Source organism: Danio aesculapii, chromosome 8 (assembly GCF_903798145.1).
Source record: "Danio aesculapii chromosome 8, fDanAes4.1, whole genome shotgun sequence".
Classification (NCBI taxonomy): domain Eukaryota; kingdom Metazoa; phylum Chordata; class Actinopteri; order Cypriniformes; family Danionidae; genus Danio; species Danio aesculapii.
Genome location: NC_079442.1, coordinates 10,517,493 through 10,531,550, shown reverse-complemented (window position 1 = coordinate 10,531,550; position 14,058 = coordinate 10,517,493). Strand labels below are relative to the sequence as shown.

General features: G+C 32.8%; 1 protein-coding gene across 2 annotated transcripts in view; it reads left to right on the top strand.

Annotated features, from left to right (window-relative positions):
- sorbs3 (sorbin and SH3 domain containing 3) overlaps positions 1-14,058 on the top strand; it is an 83,764-nt gene that overhangs the window by 46,489 nt on the left and 23,217 nt on the right. For both annotated transcript variants that reach the window (XM_056463156.1, XM_056463155.1), the window contains exons 3-9: positions 215-403; positions 3,325-3,397; positions 5,360-5,496; positions 8,649-8,712; positions 9,727-9,750; positions 9,978-10,071; positions 10,193-10,286. In XM_056463156.1, the coding sequence (XP_056319131.1) occupies positions 215-403; positions 3,325-3,397; positions 5,360-5,496; positions 8,649-8,712; positions 9,727-9,750; positions 9,978-10,071; positions 10,193-10,286 (675 nt within the window). The remainder of the gene's footprint in view (positions 1-214; positions 404-3,324; positions 3,398-5,359; positions 5,497-8,648; positions 8,713-9,726; positions 9,751-9,977; positions 10,072-10,192; positions 10,287-14,058) is intronic.

The window sequence follows — 14,058 nt, the reverse complement described above, 5'->3', positions numbered from 1 at the left end:
CTTCTTCTACCCTTGAACATTGTTACACTAATGTAGAAATGCACACACACTCACTCACTCACTCACTCACTCACTCACTCACTCACTCACTCACTCACTCACTCACTCACAAACACACACACACACAGACACACACATATATATATATTTATTATTATTTTTTTTCCATCTGATTTAAATAACCAGATAAAATATGTTATGTTTTCTCTCTCAGAAAAGAGTGGAGGTATATGATCATCTCAATGGCTCACGGATCATTTTCTCAGATGAGGCTCTACCTGGCAGTGGATCGAGACAGAACTTCATGACTCCGGATATACCCCAGGATGTAGTAGTCATCTCTCCTGGTCTTCCTACACCTCCCTCGAGTCCGATACTCAACAGTTTATCTTCACAGCAGAAGGCAAGAGTATAACCATGAACCAATTCACATTGCTTAAACTGCACATTACTCATTATGTGTATTGGAATTTCTTTGATCTGAATGAAAATCTAGAATTCTAAATCAAATGTAAATCTGGCCGACCATTTTAAGAATTAAATAAAGAATTAATTATTACCACATGTAAACAAAAAACATGTTTTCGTCCACTAAATTTACAACAAATTACAATAAATTTACAACAAATTTACAAAAAAAAAAAAAAAAAAAAAGGAAAATTAAGTATTTATTTTGATTTATGTTTAAGTATTTACTCTGAACCACAAGATGCTAAAGATGCTACATGCCAACTGATTTTCATTAGATTATAAGTAGACTGTTAGGTTGGGGTTAGGGTTAGTGTAAGTTGACTTGCAAAGTTTCTTATAGACAGTTAAATGTCTGTTGAAGGAGCATGTTACCATCATTTTGATTTTATGCACAATTTGAACTTATTTAAGTTAAGTCAATTCCACACCAAACATTTTTGCACTTTTGATAAAAACTTTGGTTGAGTAATGCTGACTTGGATTGGATTTGTCCAGGCACATAAATTATGTTGTTCTGCCCCCTTGTGGTGTTTTTAAAGACTAAAGTGTAGGGTATGTTAATTCTGTTTTCAGTAGCCAGAAAAGGAAACAAGCTACATATTGTAGTTTCAACATTATTTATATTTACATAATTTTCTCCTTTTAAATGCAGTTAAGATGTTTGCAAATTCAACCACGTTTTGATTTTAAACTTTGAAAAATGCAAATTAAACTGATATCCATATATGAATATTATTTAATATAATATTTTCAAGATCTGAACTTGAAAGTAATATTTATTTATTCATTGAGAATCAAAAATTTTGTGTTGAGTTTGTTTTGAAAGACACAATTTTTTTAACTAAAAAAAAATGATTAGCATAAACTGGCACACCACAGATCAAAATAAACTAATGAACAAAACCTAACTATATATATATATATATATATATATATATATATAAATATATATATATATATATATATATATATATATATATATATATATATAAATCTTTGCCATGATGACTGTAAACAAAATTTGACTAGATATTTTTAAAGACACCTCTATACAGCTAATGGTGACATTTAAAGGCTTTACTGGGTTAATTGGGTTAACTAGGCAGGTTAGGGTAATTAGGCAAGTAACTGTATAATGATGGTTTGTTCTGTAGACAGTCGAAAAAAATTGCATAAAGGGGCTAATAATTTTGACCTTAAAATGGTTCATAAAAAATGTAATATTGCTTTTATTCTAGCCGAAATAAAACAAATAAGACTTTCTCCAGAAGAAAAAATATTATCAGACATACTGTGAAAATTTCCTTGCTTTGTTAAATATCATTTAGGAAATATATAAAAAAGAAAAAAAAATTCAAAGGGGGGCTAATATTTCTGACTTCAACTGTATACAGTTGAAGTCAGAATTATTAGCCCCCCTGAATTATTTGCTCCCCTGTTTATTTTTTTTCCAATTTCTGTTTAACTGAGAGATTTTTTCAACACATTTCTAAACATAATAGTTTTAATAACTCATTTCTAATAACTGGTTTATTTTATATTTGCTATGATGACAGTACATAATATTTTACTTGATATTTTTCAAGACACTTCTATCCAGCTTAAAATGACATTTAAAGGCTTAACTAGGGTATTTAGATTAACTAGGCAGGTTAGGGCAATTAGGCAAGTTATTGTATAATGATGGTTTGTTCTTTAGACTATCAAAAAGAAATGTAGCTATAGAAAAGGGGTAATAATTTTGACCTTAAAATGTTTTTTAAAAATTAAAAACTACTTTTATTCTAGCCAAAATAAAACAAATAAGACTTTCTCCACAAGAAAAAATATTATCAGACATACTGTGAAAATTTCCTTGCTCTGTTAAACATCATTTGGGAAATATTTAAAAAAGAAAAAAAAAATTCAAAGGGGGGCTAATAATTCTGACTTCAACTGTATGTATGTATATATATATATATATATATATATATATATATATATATATATATATATATATATATATATATATATATATATATATATATATATATATATATATATATATATATATATATGTATGTATAAATATGTATAAAATATGTATAAATAATTATTGAGTCATGCAATGTTTGAAGAAAGAAAATCCAAAAGACATCCTTTAGTTTGGCTCCAAATCTTAGTAGAAAATGGTCAGGTCTATTGCACAAAGATGTGGGTTTTTGCTTCAAATTGCTGCCCTGTAAATGAAATAGAAACTAATGAAACTGGTCCCACTTCATTTTGATGGTCCGTTTTTTGAATTTAAGTTACATTGCATCTATATGCTTTATAATCTAATTCTCATTAGATTATAAGTAGACTGTTAAATTGGGGTTAGGGTTAGTGTAAGTTGACATGTACTTGCAAATTTTATTTTAATCAGTCTGTTGAAGGAGCAGTATCAACAGATATTAGGCAGGCAGTCTACTAATACTCAATGGACCATCAAAATAAAGTGTTACCTGAAACTGATGCTCTCTTTACTCCTTAGCTGTTTTCTGCATGCATTTTAACCTTATCTTTGGATTTGTTTGATTTTGTAAATCCAAAACTTACTCTACAACCAGGCCTCAAATGAACATTTTGGTGTCCATATTACTTCAGAGAAATATAAGCAAAATCAGAAATTTAAGCTGGGAAAGTTTTTACATTCTGTCTATTTGACATGGTATGGATTGCAGCAATGCTTTTACAGTATAATCACAACTTTTGTGTTCAATGTTTTCTGAAGAATTGGCACTAAATATTTTTCTGTTCTGTGAATCCTCCTTAACTGTTGAAACATTCTATTGTAAAACTGTATCTTTCACTTTGCAATAATGTCTTCATTAGGTCGCTGAGGTCAATGGAGGAGGATTCCCATCACATACATTTGGATCTTACTATGGACCAACTGAGACAATTGGTAAATTTGATACAAACAAATATACACCAGCTTTAATTTATTGTTGTGATAAGTATTTTATTAAACATAACTGTATCACATTTTAAGGTGCAAAGAATGTGGGCTACATTCATTTTGGGCTAATTTGTTTGCTGATGGATTTTATTTTGGACTGATACTGTAAGTCTCTGTGTGTGAAAGTACAGTGCTCAGCCTAATTGAGTACACCCATTTTGAAAATTAATATTTTATACATTTCTCAGTGGCAATATAGGCAATGTATTTTGGTGCTATTAAACAACACAGATTTATTAAATAGATATATTTATTAAAATTATATTTTAGTCACCAAACTTATTTAGAAATTGACAGATAATACAATAAAATTCAAGCAAAAAAAAATAAAAATCACAACCTACAAAATTTTAACTAAATATATAAATTTTGTTGCTTCTCTTGATTTTCCCTCTTTTTAATATTTGTATTTAATATTTTTCTATAACATATACATTTGGGTGTACTAGTTGTTGGACCATTATCCTAAGTTATTTTGTTAGACAAGCTCCAGATTTGGCACTGACTAATGTATATGCACAAATATAATGTTGCATAGCTTCCAATTCAAAATATGAATTTAAAAGATAGATTTGAGAGGGGTGTACATATATATGTTGAGCACTGTAAATGATTTTTCCGATTTCTTTTTACTGGGTCAGGCAAGAATCGGATCTTCCACATCTTTTACTTGTGCTTTATTCTGAAGAGTCTCAAATGCCACTAGGGAGGTGTCATTTCAATTTTTGCGGATGATTCAGTTGAATAGGGATTGTTTCCCTCTTAAATAGTGAAGACCTTGATAATGGTGTAATTTGTCCATTTATATGATCAATATATTTAAAACTAAAAAGATGATTATAGATTTTAGTAAGAATCCTTCAGTGGATATAAAAGATGAGTGAAGTGAGCCTTGTTTACTTTGGTTTTACCCACACTTGAAATTGGTTCTCTGCTTTAAACCTATCCAAGTGCACACACATATACACCCAGAGCAGTGGGCTTAGATGGGTTACAAGTCCAACTCCCTGATCTTTTTTTTAATTATTATTATTTTTTTTTGTGTGTGTGGGAAAGGCATTTTATGTTTTATCTGAGGAAGCTTTGTAGATTTAATTTGGGTATATCAGAATAAAAAAAAACAAAAACAAATCCAAGACCCAGTAACAATACAGAAGAAACACATAAGGTTTCATTCTTGTTGCTTGAATAGCAGTCCTTTGAAGCCAGTTTTTATACAGGCATACAAACAAATGATGAAACATTGTCTTTAACCGCTGGTCTAAACCAGGGGTGCTCAACGCTATTCCTGGAGATCTACCTTCCTGCAGAATTTAGCTTCAACCCAAATCAAACACAACTTACCCAACTTGAAGAAGCACTTGGTAGGTGTATTTGATCAAGGTTGCAGCTGAAATCTGCAAGAAGGTAGATCTCCAGGAACATGGTTGGGTACCCATGGTCTAAACCAAGGGTACCAAAACTTGGTCCTGGAGGGCCAGTGTCCTGCAGATTTTTGCTCAATCTTGCCTAAACACACATGGATGTAGTAAGAGGTTGATTAGCTAGCCCAGGTGTGTCTGATTTGGGTTGGAACTAAAGTGTGTGTTGTTAGCACTATTTTAAATGACTTAAAGGATTTGTATAAAGCCAGGACTTTAAAGAATTGTGAGTTTTTCAAAATTTGTGCACTCTCAGTGCTGGATAACAAAACAGAGTAATTGTTTATTCCACTGTGACAACCCCTGATAAAGCAGGTACTAAGCCCAATAAAAGTGAGTGAGTGAGCATGCAATACAAGTCATCGTTTTTGTCAAATCATCAGTATCTGTCAATGGTTGTAATTAACTCTGGAGAAATTTGAAAAGTAATTTGATAAGTTACTCTATATTCCTAGCAATTATAAATTGTCATCTTGTTCTCTTTCAGTTGGACTATCTAATGGGGGAATACGAAGTGGTTCTGATACACTGCCTAAGACTTCTGGCACCCGGGAGGAGCGCTTAATAAAGTTTTCTGGAATAGGTCCTGTAGATGAGACAGGCATGCCAATAGCATCTCGATCTGTGAGTGTTACTCTGCATAATCTCACTGAACCACTGCATTCTTAGAATGCGCACATGCCTCACATCTTCAGTGAATTGAATGTTGATATGAAACCTAATAATCAACCTTCCAGTTTGTCAAAAAAAAAACTATGTATACAAAGTTTGCTGGTTATCACAACCTTAAAACACTTTTTAAAAACAAATCAAGCTTTATTGTCATTCCACTACATCACAGCAAGCTTTTTTTGTTTTCAAAAGATATCTAATAGACATCTAAACATGGGCATCTTGGCTAAAATAAGGCTAAATTTGGGCTGTCAGTGAAAATCTAACAGACATCTAAGAACAAATAAACAAAAATGAGTGACCACACTTACAGTATAAAGTCTGTCTAGTCGTTCTAGTCTAGTTTTGGGCTATTCTTAGATGTCTATTAGATTTTCACTGGCAGCCCAAGTTTAGCCTTGTTTTAGCCAAGCTGTCTGCATAGTCTCACATGACTATGTTGCTACATTAAAATCATTAACATGAACACAACACTGGACATATGTGCTATTTTAAACCTATAGATAACATACTGGAATGTAATCTGACCAACTGCTAAATATACTGACATAGATTTATAGTAGTAATAAATATATTTTGTCTTTATTTTTGTGGTGTTTTTACAAAGTACATTGTGCCAGAGCAGCTTTAGATGAATAAAAAAAAAGTCACATAAGTAAGCCACAATATTTCCTAAGCATTTTAGCACATAGTTTTAAAAGTTACACGAGCTGGAGTCACTGGTCAGATGCACTACAGGAGTGCAACAACTCAACTAACTGAGTTTGATCTGAAGGAGCACTTGGTAATTAAAGACCGGCATGCTTGATCAAGGTTCCAGCTAAACTCGAGGGAAGGTAGATCTTCCCAGAACAGAGTTTGGCCTCCTGCACTAGTAGAACACTTAGAAGTTTGTAAAGGGGGTAATTCTGAATGAAAAGCATTTTTTTTATTTAGTTCTTGTGAATGGTCTGAATGGACCTTAACTCTGATGAGTGCTGATTGTATGAAATGCTCTATATCCCGATTGTCATTTCTCTCCAAGAACATGCACAATTGGGTAGATGACTTCTTCCAGTGTCTTTGGTTTGAAATGGGTCTACAATTTCCTGGTTACTTGGGGATAAAGCTGTGATTTTAGTTAAACAAGAGGATTAATTACATGTGCTATACACATCGAAATAGTAATGATGGATTTATACTTTAACAAATAGAGTCTGTTTCTGACAACAGTTTTAATTTATTGGTAGGATATAACATAGATGTTGATGTAACAAAGTCATGTGTCTGTTGATCCATAAGCAGCGTCATTTAACAGAGTATCACTTAATATCATGCACTGGTCGTGGGCAGGCAGATACTGTCAGAAACATTAGACAGGCAGATAACATTCACAATTGGCAAGCAGGTGATAGTCAGGGCAGGCTGATAAGGTTTGAGTTTGTAAATAGGAAGAGCATCAAACAGTCCAGCTTATACAGCACATTCAGAATCATAAACCAGCAGAGGATCAATAAGCAGGCAGGCATTAAACAGGGAAAGAATAATCATGAAACCGTGCAAGGTCAATGTAATAATCAGGTATGATTGACTTAGACTTGGCTTAGACTTAGACTTGCTAACCAGTGGCAGAGACAATACTTTACAATGAGAGTGTGCTAACATGGAGCTTATGTGATATCAGTTAATTGATTGTGTGTGCGTGTGTGTGTGCGTGTGTGTGTGTGTGTGTGTGTAGTCCCAGGCATGAGTGATTATGGGAAATGGAGTTCCGAATGAGTTCCTGCTATACTGAAAAAAAAAAAAAAAAAAAAGATTTCTGCCAACTTGTTGCAAACAATTTGTATAGGTTGAGTTTAAACAAACAATTACATTTAGTTCAACTTTAATTTGTTTCTTTTAAATTCAGCCCAAATAAATTGTCTACAACCACTTACCTTTAAAAAATTTAGTAAATCCAAGGAATCATCTTTGAATCATTATTTCAGTGTAAAATTCAGGCGACGACTTCCTCTGGTGGCACAAGGAGAGCGTAGCAGAAGCCCATTCTGAAATGAATCCTTTGATCTACAGTGCCCTAATAGCGACACCACTGTAGCAGACGTGTTTTGTTTTGTGTCTGATATCATCAGTATTGCATGTCTCACTCCAAACATTTCCAACTCTAAAACTAGCACACTTTAAAGGTTTTTCTGAAGTTTAAACTATTATCATAACAAGCGAAAAGGAAAGACCTCACGTTTTTTTTCTCTTCCCCAATATGTTACATTTTTCCACAGCTTGCTTTAGGGCATGGGTGTGCTCCTTTTTTCTCTTTAAATGAAAAGAAGCTACAAGAAAAGACTGATTCAAATCTTATAAATCTGATAAAGCTCTTCTAGGCTGTCAGGTAATTTCTCTAAGGAAATTAGGATCAGTTAGGTTACTGACAAAGGATTTTTTTTTGGTGCTAGAGGTGATTGTTCTACCATATTTATAAATGGAAGCTATTTGGGCATCCTTCTCTAAGCACAGTGTAAATAGTACATAGTAATGATTTGAAATATCATCACTCTGCTGCACAATTTCAATGCCATCAGTATCAATATCACGTGATAATAATTATGTCAATGAGCAGGTCCTGAGACTGTTTAATTCCAACAGAGACTGACACACTGTAAAAAAACAAAAACAAAAAGAAAACATAAAATGCTGGCTTCTACACAATTCTTATGTTGTCCCAACACAAATCAGTTAACTTAGTTGTTTTTACAAATTTAAGTGGATTGAAAATAACCCCCGCCCCACCCCCTTAAACAATGCATTTCAAGTCATTTTAAATAAATTATTTGAACAGCACATTATTTATAGAAGACTTGGCTTTAATAAAAAATGTTACACTACAAGACTTTTAAAATTGAGTTACATTTATTTATTTTCATTTATTACTTTGTGAATTAGGGGTACTTTTTGAGATTTTTAGAATTCATTAGAATGAACTGATTTTTGTATAATGAATTTTAATTCTGTTGAATTGTTTGTAAACACACAAAAATATTGATTAAAACATTTAAAAGTGTATGTTCCTTTCTTTAGTTTAGTTTTATTTTAAGCTATTCTTTTTTTTCCTCAATCCTTTTTACCAGAGCGTAAACAAGCCCAAGGACTGGTATAGGAGCATGTTCAGGCAAATCCACAAGAAACCAGAGGGTATGTGCTCTCCCTGTCGAAAACAATGAGTAAATTCCTCCCTTTTATTGTCTGTCACATTCTAGAAAGAATAAAGCTAAACTTTGGCTTAGATATTTTAGACATAATTACTTAAAGATTGCTCTGTCATTCATTACACTTGGAAATGAGAATGTGCACAATCGATTCTTTGAAAGTGGAACAAGCTAGCCTTTATTGAGCATGATGGGATTAAGGAAACCAGATTCTGCCTCTCAATCAGTAAACCTTCAGAGTTGAATGATTACAAAACCAAACACAAACATGCTTTAACAAACTCCTGATGAAATTCATGATGCTTTACTAATTATTACTGACACACAATTTCTCAAAGTTTCAAGGAAATTTGGCCAGAGACATACTGTAGAATTTTACTGCTGCAATTGAATAACAAAAGCAGCTTTTAATGTAGTTCAGAAATGATAAACCGCTTAATGCTACATAGCACAGCTTGCTAAATGTGTCTCCATAGACACAGCTTGACTTAGACTTATTGAGCTAATAGAGAGACGTAGTTAATTGTTGTTAAATGTTAAAAACTTCAATTTAAATTACACTCTTATCAAAAGGTATCCACAGATAGTTGTATAACCCCATCCTTTCCACTTTCTTAAATGTACTAAAGCATACATCAGAAATGCTGTTATAAGTTATCTTTTAATATAGTTTTTTTTTTCACCTTTAAAGAATCTGTTGAGCACATGGTTCTTCATCTTTTCTTAATGGGTTTTTAAGATGCTTTATAACATCCTATTCAAAGATGTAAATGATTAAGTTAAGTAGCACTTTATATGGCTGCCCTGTGATTATGAGCCAAAGAACACCCTTTTAGTGCTGTTTAGCAGTATTTGTTTATAGTGTCCAGTTACAGTGTTTGGTTTTATGTATTAAATTGCTACTCATACAATTCCTTAGTTACATAATTTCTAAGCATATATTGATTCTATCTATAGTGACTTTTATTTTTCATTTAATTTTGTATGTTTGCTTCTTCAGAGCCTGAATTTGACTGGCGAGAAAGTAAGTAGCTAATTAGGTACATGAAATCTATGAAAACATTACATTTATTATTTAATGAGCCCTATCAACATAGCCAAGCAGAAATCTGAACTGTGCAATGTTAAATTTACTCTTTGATGTACTCTACAAGTCATTTGTGCCAATGACATATTTATTTACACGTTATTCTAATATTAAAGTGTGAAATATCCACACTGTGACTGATATGTCTTTTTTAATGCACACAGGGGAGCTGTCATCATATTCTTCCATAGATTCTGCCCAGCAGGATGGGTTTTCATTCCCAATCACCCTCAACCAGCATGGAGCTCTGACTGACTGGTGAGATAGAGGAGTTACAAAGACACTGGGCAGGTTTAGATCTGTTTCTGCAAGAAGCAACAATGATTACGAAGTAAAATGGCCTATCTGTCTCTCTCTCTATGTATATGTTGCATTACAGGGCTGATCTGGGTGACACAGGGAAACATCCAGAACCAAAGAATATTTTTGACTTTGAGCCTGGAAAGGAAGCAGTGGCAGAGGGTCATAACAAGGTAAGAGACAACTGACCATCACTTGAACATCAGAAAAGCTCTTCATAAAATTGAACATTGAAAAAGGACTGGAAGGGTGGTATACAGTGCTCATCATAATTGAGTACACCCTATTCTGAAAATGAATATTTTTATCCATTTCTCAGTGAATATAATATGTAATTTTTTGCATTTAATCAAAACAGAAGCGTTAAACAGATGTATTTATTATAATCAAATTTTAGTCACCAACATATTCAGAAATTGAAAGATAATACAATTAATTTCAAGCAAAATATTGCAAAAACAAATTACAACCTACAATTTCAACAAATTTTCAATTTATTTTTTTTCTGCCTTTTTTAAAAATTTGTATTAAATATTTTTCTATAACATACTGTATACATTTGGGTGTACTAGTTGTTGTAATGTTATCGTAAGTTATTTTGTTAGACGAGCTCCAGATTTGGCTTCAGCACTGAATAATCTAATCTATATGCACAAATATAATGTATAGCTTCCTATTAAAAATATGAATTTAAAAGATAGATTTGTAATGGATGTATGTGTATGTGCTGAGCACTGTATTTCCAGACGGTATATATTTTTATTCTTCTAAACATTTTTAGTGTGCTATTTGTCCTAAGAATTATGGTGTTGGTTGAAAGCATTTTTGTTACTGTAACTTTGCCAGTTTGTGAATGGGCTGGACTGGACACGGCATAAATCAGAACACCATATGCGATACTGCAATGTCTTTATTGCTGTTATTAAAGCTTTTAATAGTAGTGCTCATAAACTTAGGTCAGGGTTCATGCAATTTCTTTTATTTATTTAGTACAAATTAAGTAATTCCACATGAAAAAGTCTGAAAAAACTTATCTCTCAAAACACATTAACTTATAGCTGAGAAGTACACAAACAAACAAAAAAGATATATAATTTTATGAGCACATTATTTGTACAATTACACTAAATTGTTGGGGTCAAATAGACCCCAAGTACAAAATTAATAAACAGGAAAAAAAATACATTGTGAGGGTTAATTGAAGCTTGTGTATGACAACAGATTAGACCACAATACATTGCATTGCATTTGTTGTGCTCCTGTGACACTTGCCTGACACTTGTTTACTTAATGTACTAGGGGAAAGTGGTTGTGCCTGTCCAGCATTCAAAACATATCAGTGATTTATATTATAGCTGTTTCATACCTTTGTTAAATTAGTCAACATTTACTTGATCTTATGAATGTGGTTCTAATAACCATAAACGCACTCCCAATCCTTGTGGAAAGTCCTTCAAAACCAATTATACTGTTATACTGTATAATGGGTGGGTAACTCTATATTAAACCCTACAGATTAAGATTGGGATGTCATTTTAAAGTTGTCAAGTTAAAGTCCCCATGAATCATAAGGTGCGACCGTTACTTTGTTCGTATTGTGATGCAGTTCCTAGAGAAACGGAATGGTTGTGGCTTGTTTTCTTTACTGCGAGCTGAATGGATGTAGTAAAGTAGGCATTTCATTCAGAAAGATGGTGGAAAGGGTTTGGGGAGAGTTATTACAACCTAACAGATTCCTCATTCTCACCACTTCTGTTTGTCGTCAAAACTAACAGCTGGAGTGGTGTAGTTAAATATGTTAGCTACGGCCATTTCCTAAGGTATACAGTACGTAATCTAATAATTTAACTGAAAAAAAAACAACAACAGGAAGAGCATTTTCAGATTTTAATTAAAGATTTTTTTTTCCTTCTTTTCTTTCAAGTACAGATGAATTGTTCACCACGAAACTAGCAATTTGAGCTAACAAAATCATAGGGTTAGTTTTGATTTCATGGGGACTTTATAGTACTCAAATTAAAATGGCTCTCATTTTTAGTGTTCTGATGTCTGGCAAAGCTTTAGATTTAGAACATATTGAATGTTGTGCTCAAAGAGTTGCAAGATTTTATGGAAAAAGAGTAGCCTGAATATAATAATGTGGACAGCTATTGTAGTTTCAGTTTTTAGGTCAGTGAACATGATGTTTTTAGTTTATCATCTACTGTTGCTGTGTAGTTGGTATGGCCAGCATTTATTTATAAATATGTGTCTATTTTAGCAATACGAGATGTATTCGTTTTTAACTTTTACTAAAAACAACATCAACAGGGGTAACTAATTTATCAGACAAAACCCAATGTACGTCTTTCTGCTTCCGATAGAGTGGTGTGAATTGGCCTAGCTTTGATATCTGAATGAGATCTTAGACTTTTGAGGACTGCAGTGCTGGTTCCTACTCGTACATATTAGTTTGGACATTGTGATGCAGAAACACCAACCTGATTTCACTAAGAAGGACATGTTCCTGGATTAACATCTATGTTGATCCTGGAACAACATGCCAATCAGAATTCAGGGATACATTTACAGTTTATGTTAAGTTTAGGCTTATGGTTAGATTTATGCATTTCTACATCATTGTTATCCAACTACTATTCCTCTATGATTTTGGAAATAATTTACAGTTATGGTTAGACTTAGGGGTAGGGAATAGCTTTTAAATGGATTACATTTTTGAACAAAAACAATGCTACAGGATCAACATAGGTGTTCATCCAGGATCGCATCATACTTGGTAAAATCATGACCTACGATCCAGAAATTGCTTCACGTATAAAGAAAAGAATGCATATAAGCTATTTATAGAGAAGTTTGCAGCAGCTTCACACATAGCTCAAATAATTACAATCTGGGGACGGAACTGTTTTATAAATCATTTTAAACACCATTTTTATATAATAGAATCATCTATCATCATGGAATTTAAAGACCGCAAGGTAGTTAGTGACATGCAAATCTATGTGCCTCAAGCAAAATTATAGCGCCGGGCTATGTGCACCATCTGCATGTCTGAGGTTAAGGCTTGGATGTCAAAGAATTATTATTTTTTTGTTTAAATGAATGAGAAAAAGACTGAGGCAATTGTTTTTGGACCATTAGCTGGCTCTTTCAAGCTCAATCGAATCTAATCTATCCGATTACATTAAACCATCTGAAAGAAATCTAGGTTTCATCCTTGATTCTGCCCTTCTAATTGACAAACAGGTAAATGTAGTGGCTAAATCTTGTTGTTTTTTTTTTCCCCCAGTTGAGGTTATTAGCCAAAGTGATAGGCTTTATAACTGAATTCGAGAGATTAATTCATTTATATAATCACGCTTGGACTATTGTAAGTCAATTTATATAGGTAAAGGCCAATCCTATATAAATCACCCACAAGTGGTCCAAAATGCAGCCGCTAAGCTCCTTACTGGCACCTGTACATTTGAACACATTACCCTCATCCTGTGCTCCCTAAACTGGTTGCAGATATGTTTAAGAATGGAGTTTAAAATTTTACTATATGTTTTTTTATATGTATTAAACGGTCAGGCACCGCCATATCTTTCTAATCTTATTACTGTTAAAATATCTGGCAGATATTTAAGGTTGTCGAACCAGAAAATGTTTAAAGTCCCTAGATTCCAACTAAAGAAAAAAGGAGACTGGGCATTTTTTTTTTTGTAGTAGGTCCTAAAATGTGGAATGGGCTACCAATGTCCTTTTAGAACAATTGCTAATGAATCTTTGTTCAAAGAGAAACTCAAACTACATATAATAATTTTTATCTCAAGGTGTGTACAGCACAATAGTCAACAACTGTTGTTTTATTGCGCTTTATAAATGAAGTAAAAGTAGTTTGAATTATTAGCATTCTTAGATTAAGGTGGTTTAAAGAGGTCCCTCAATTTTTAATACTGACTT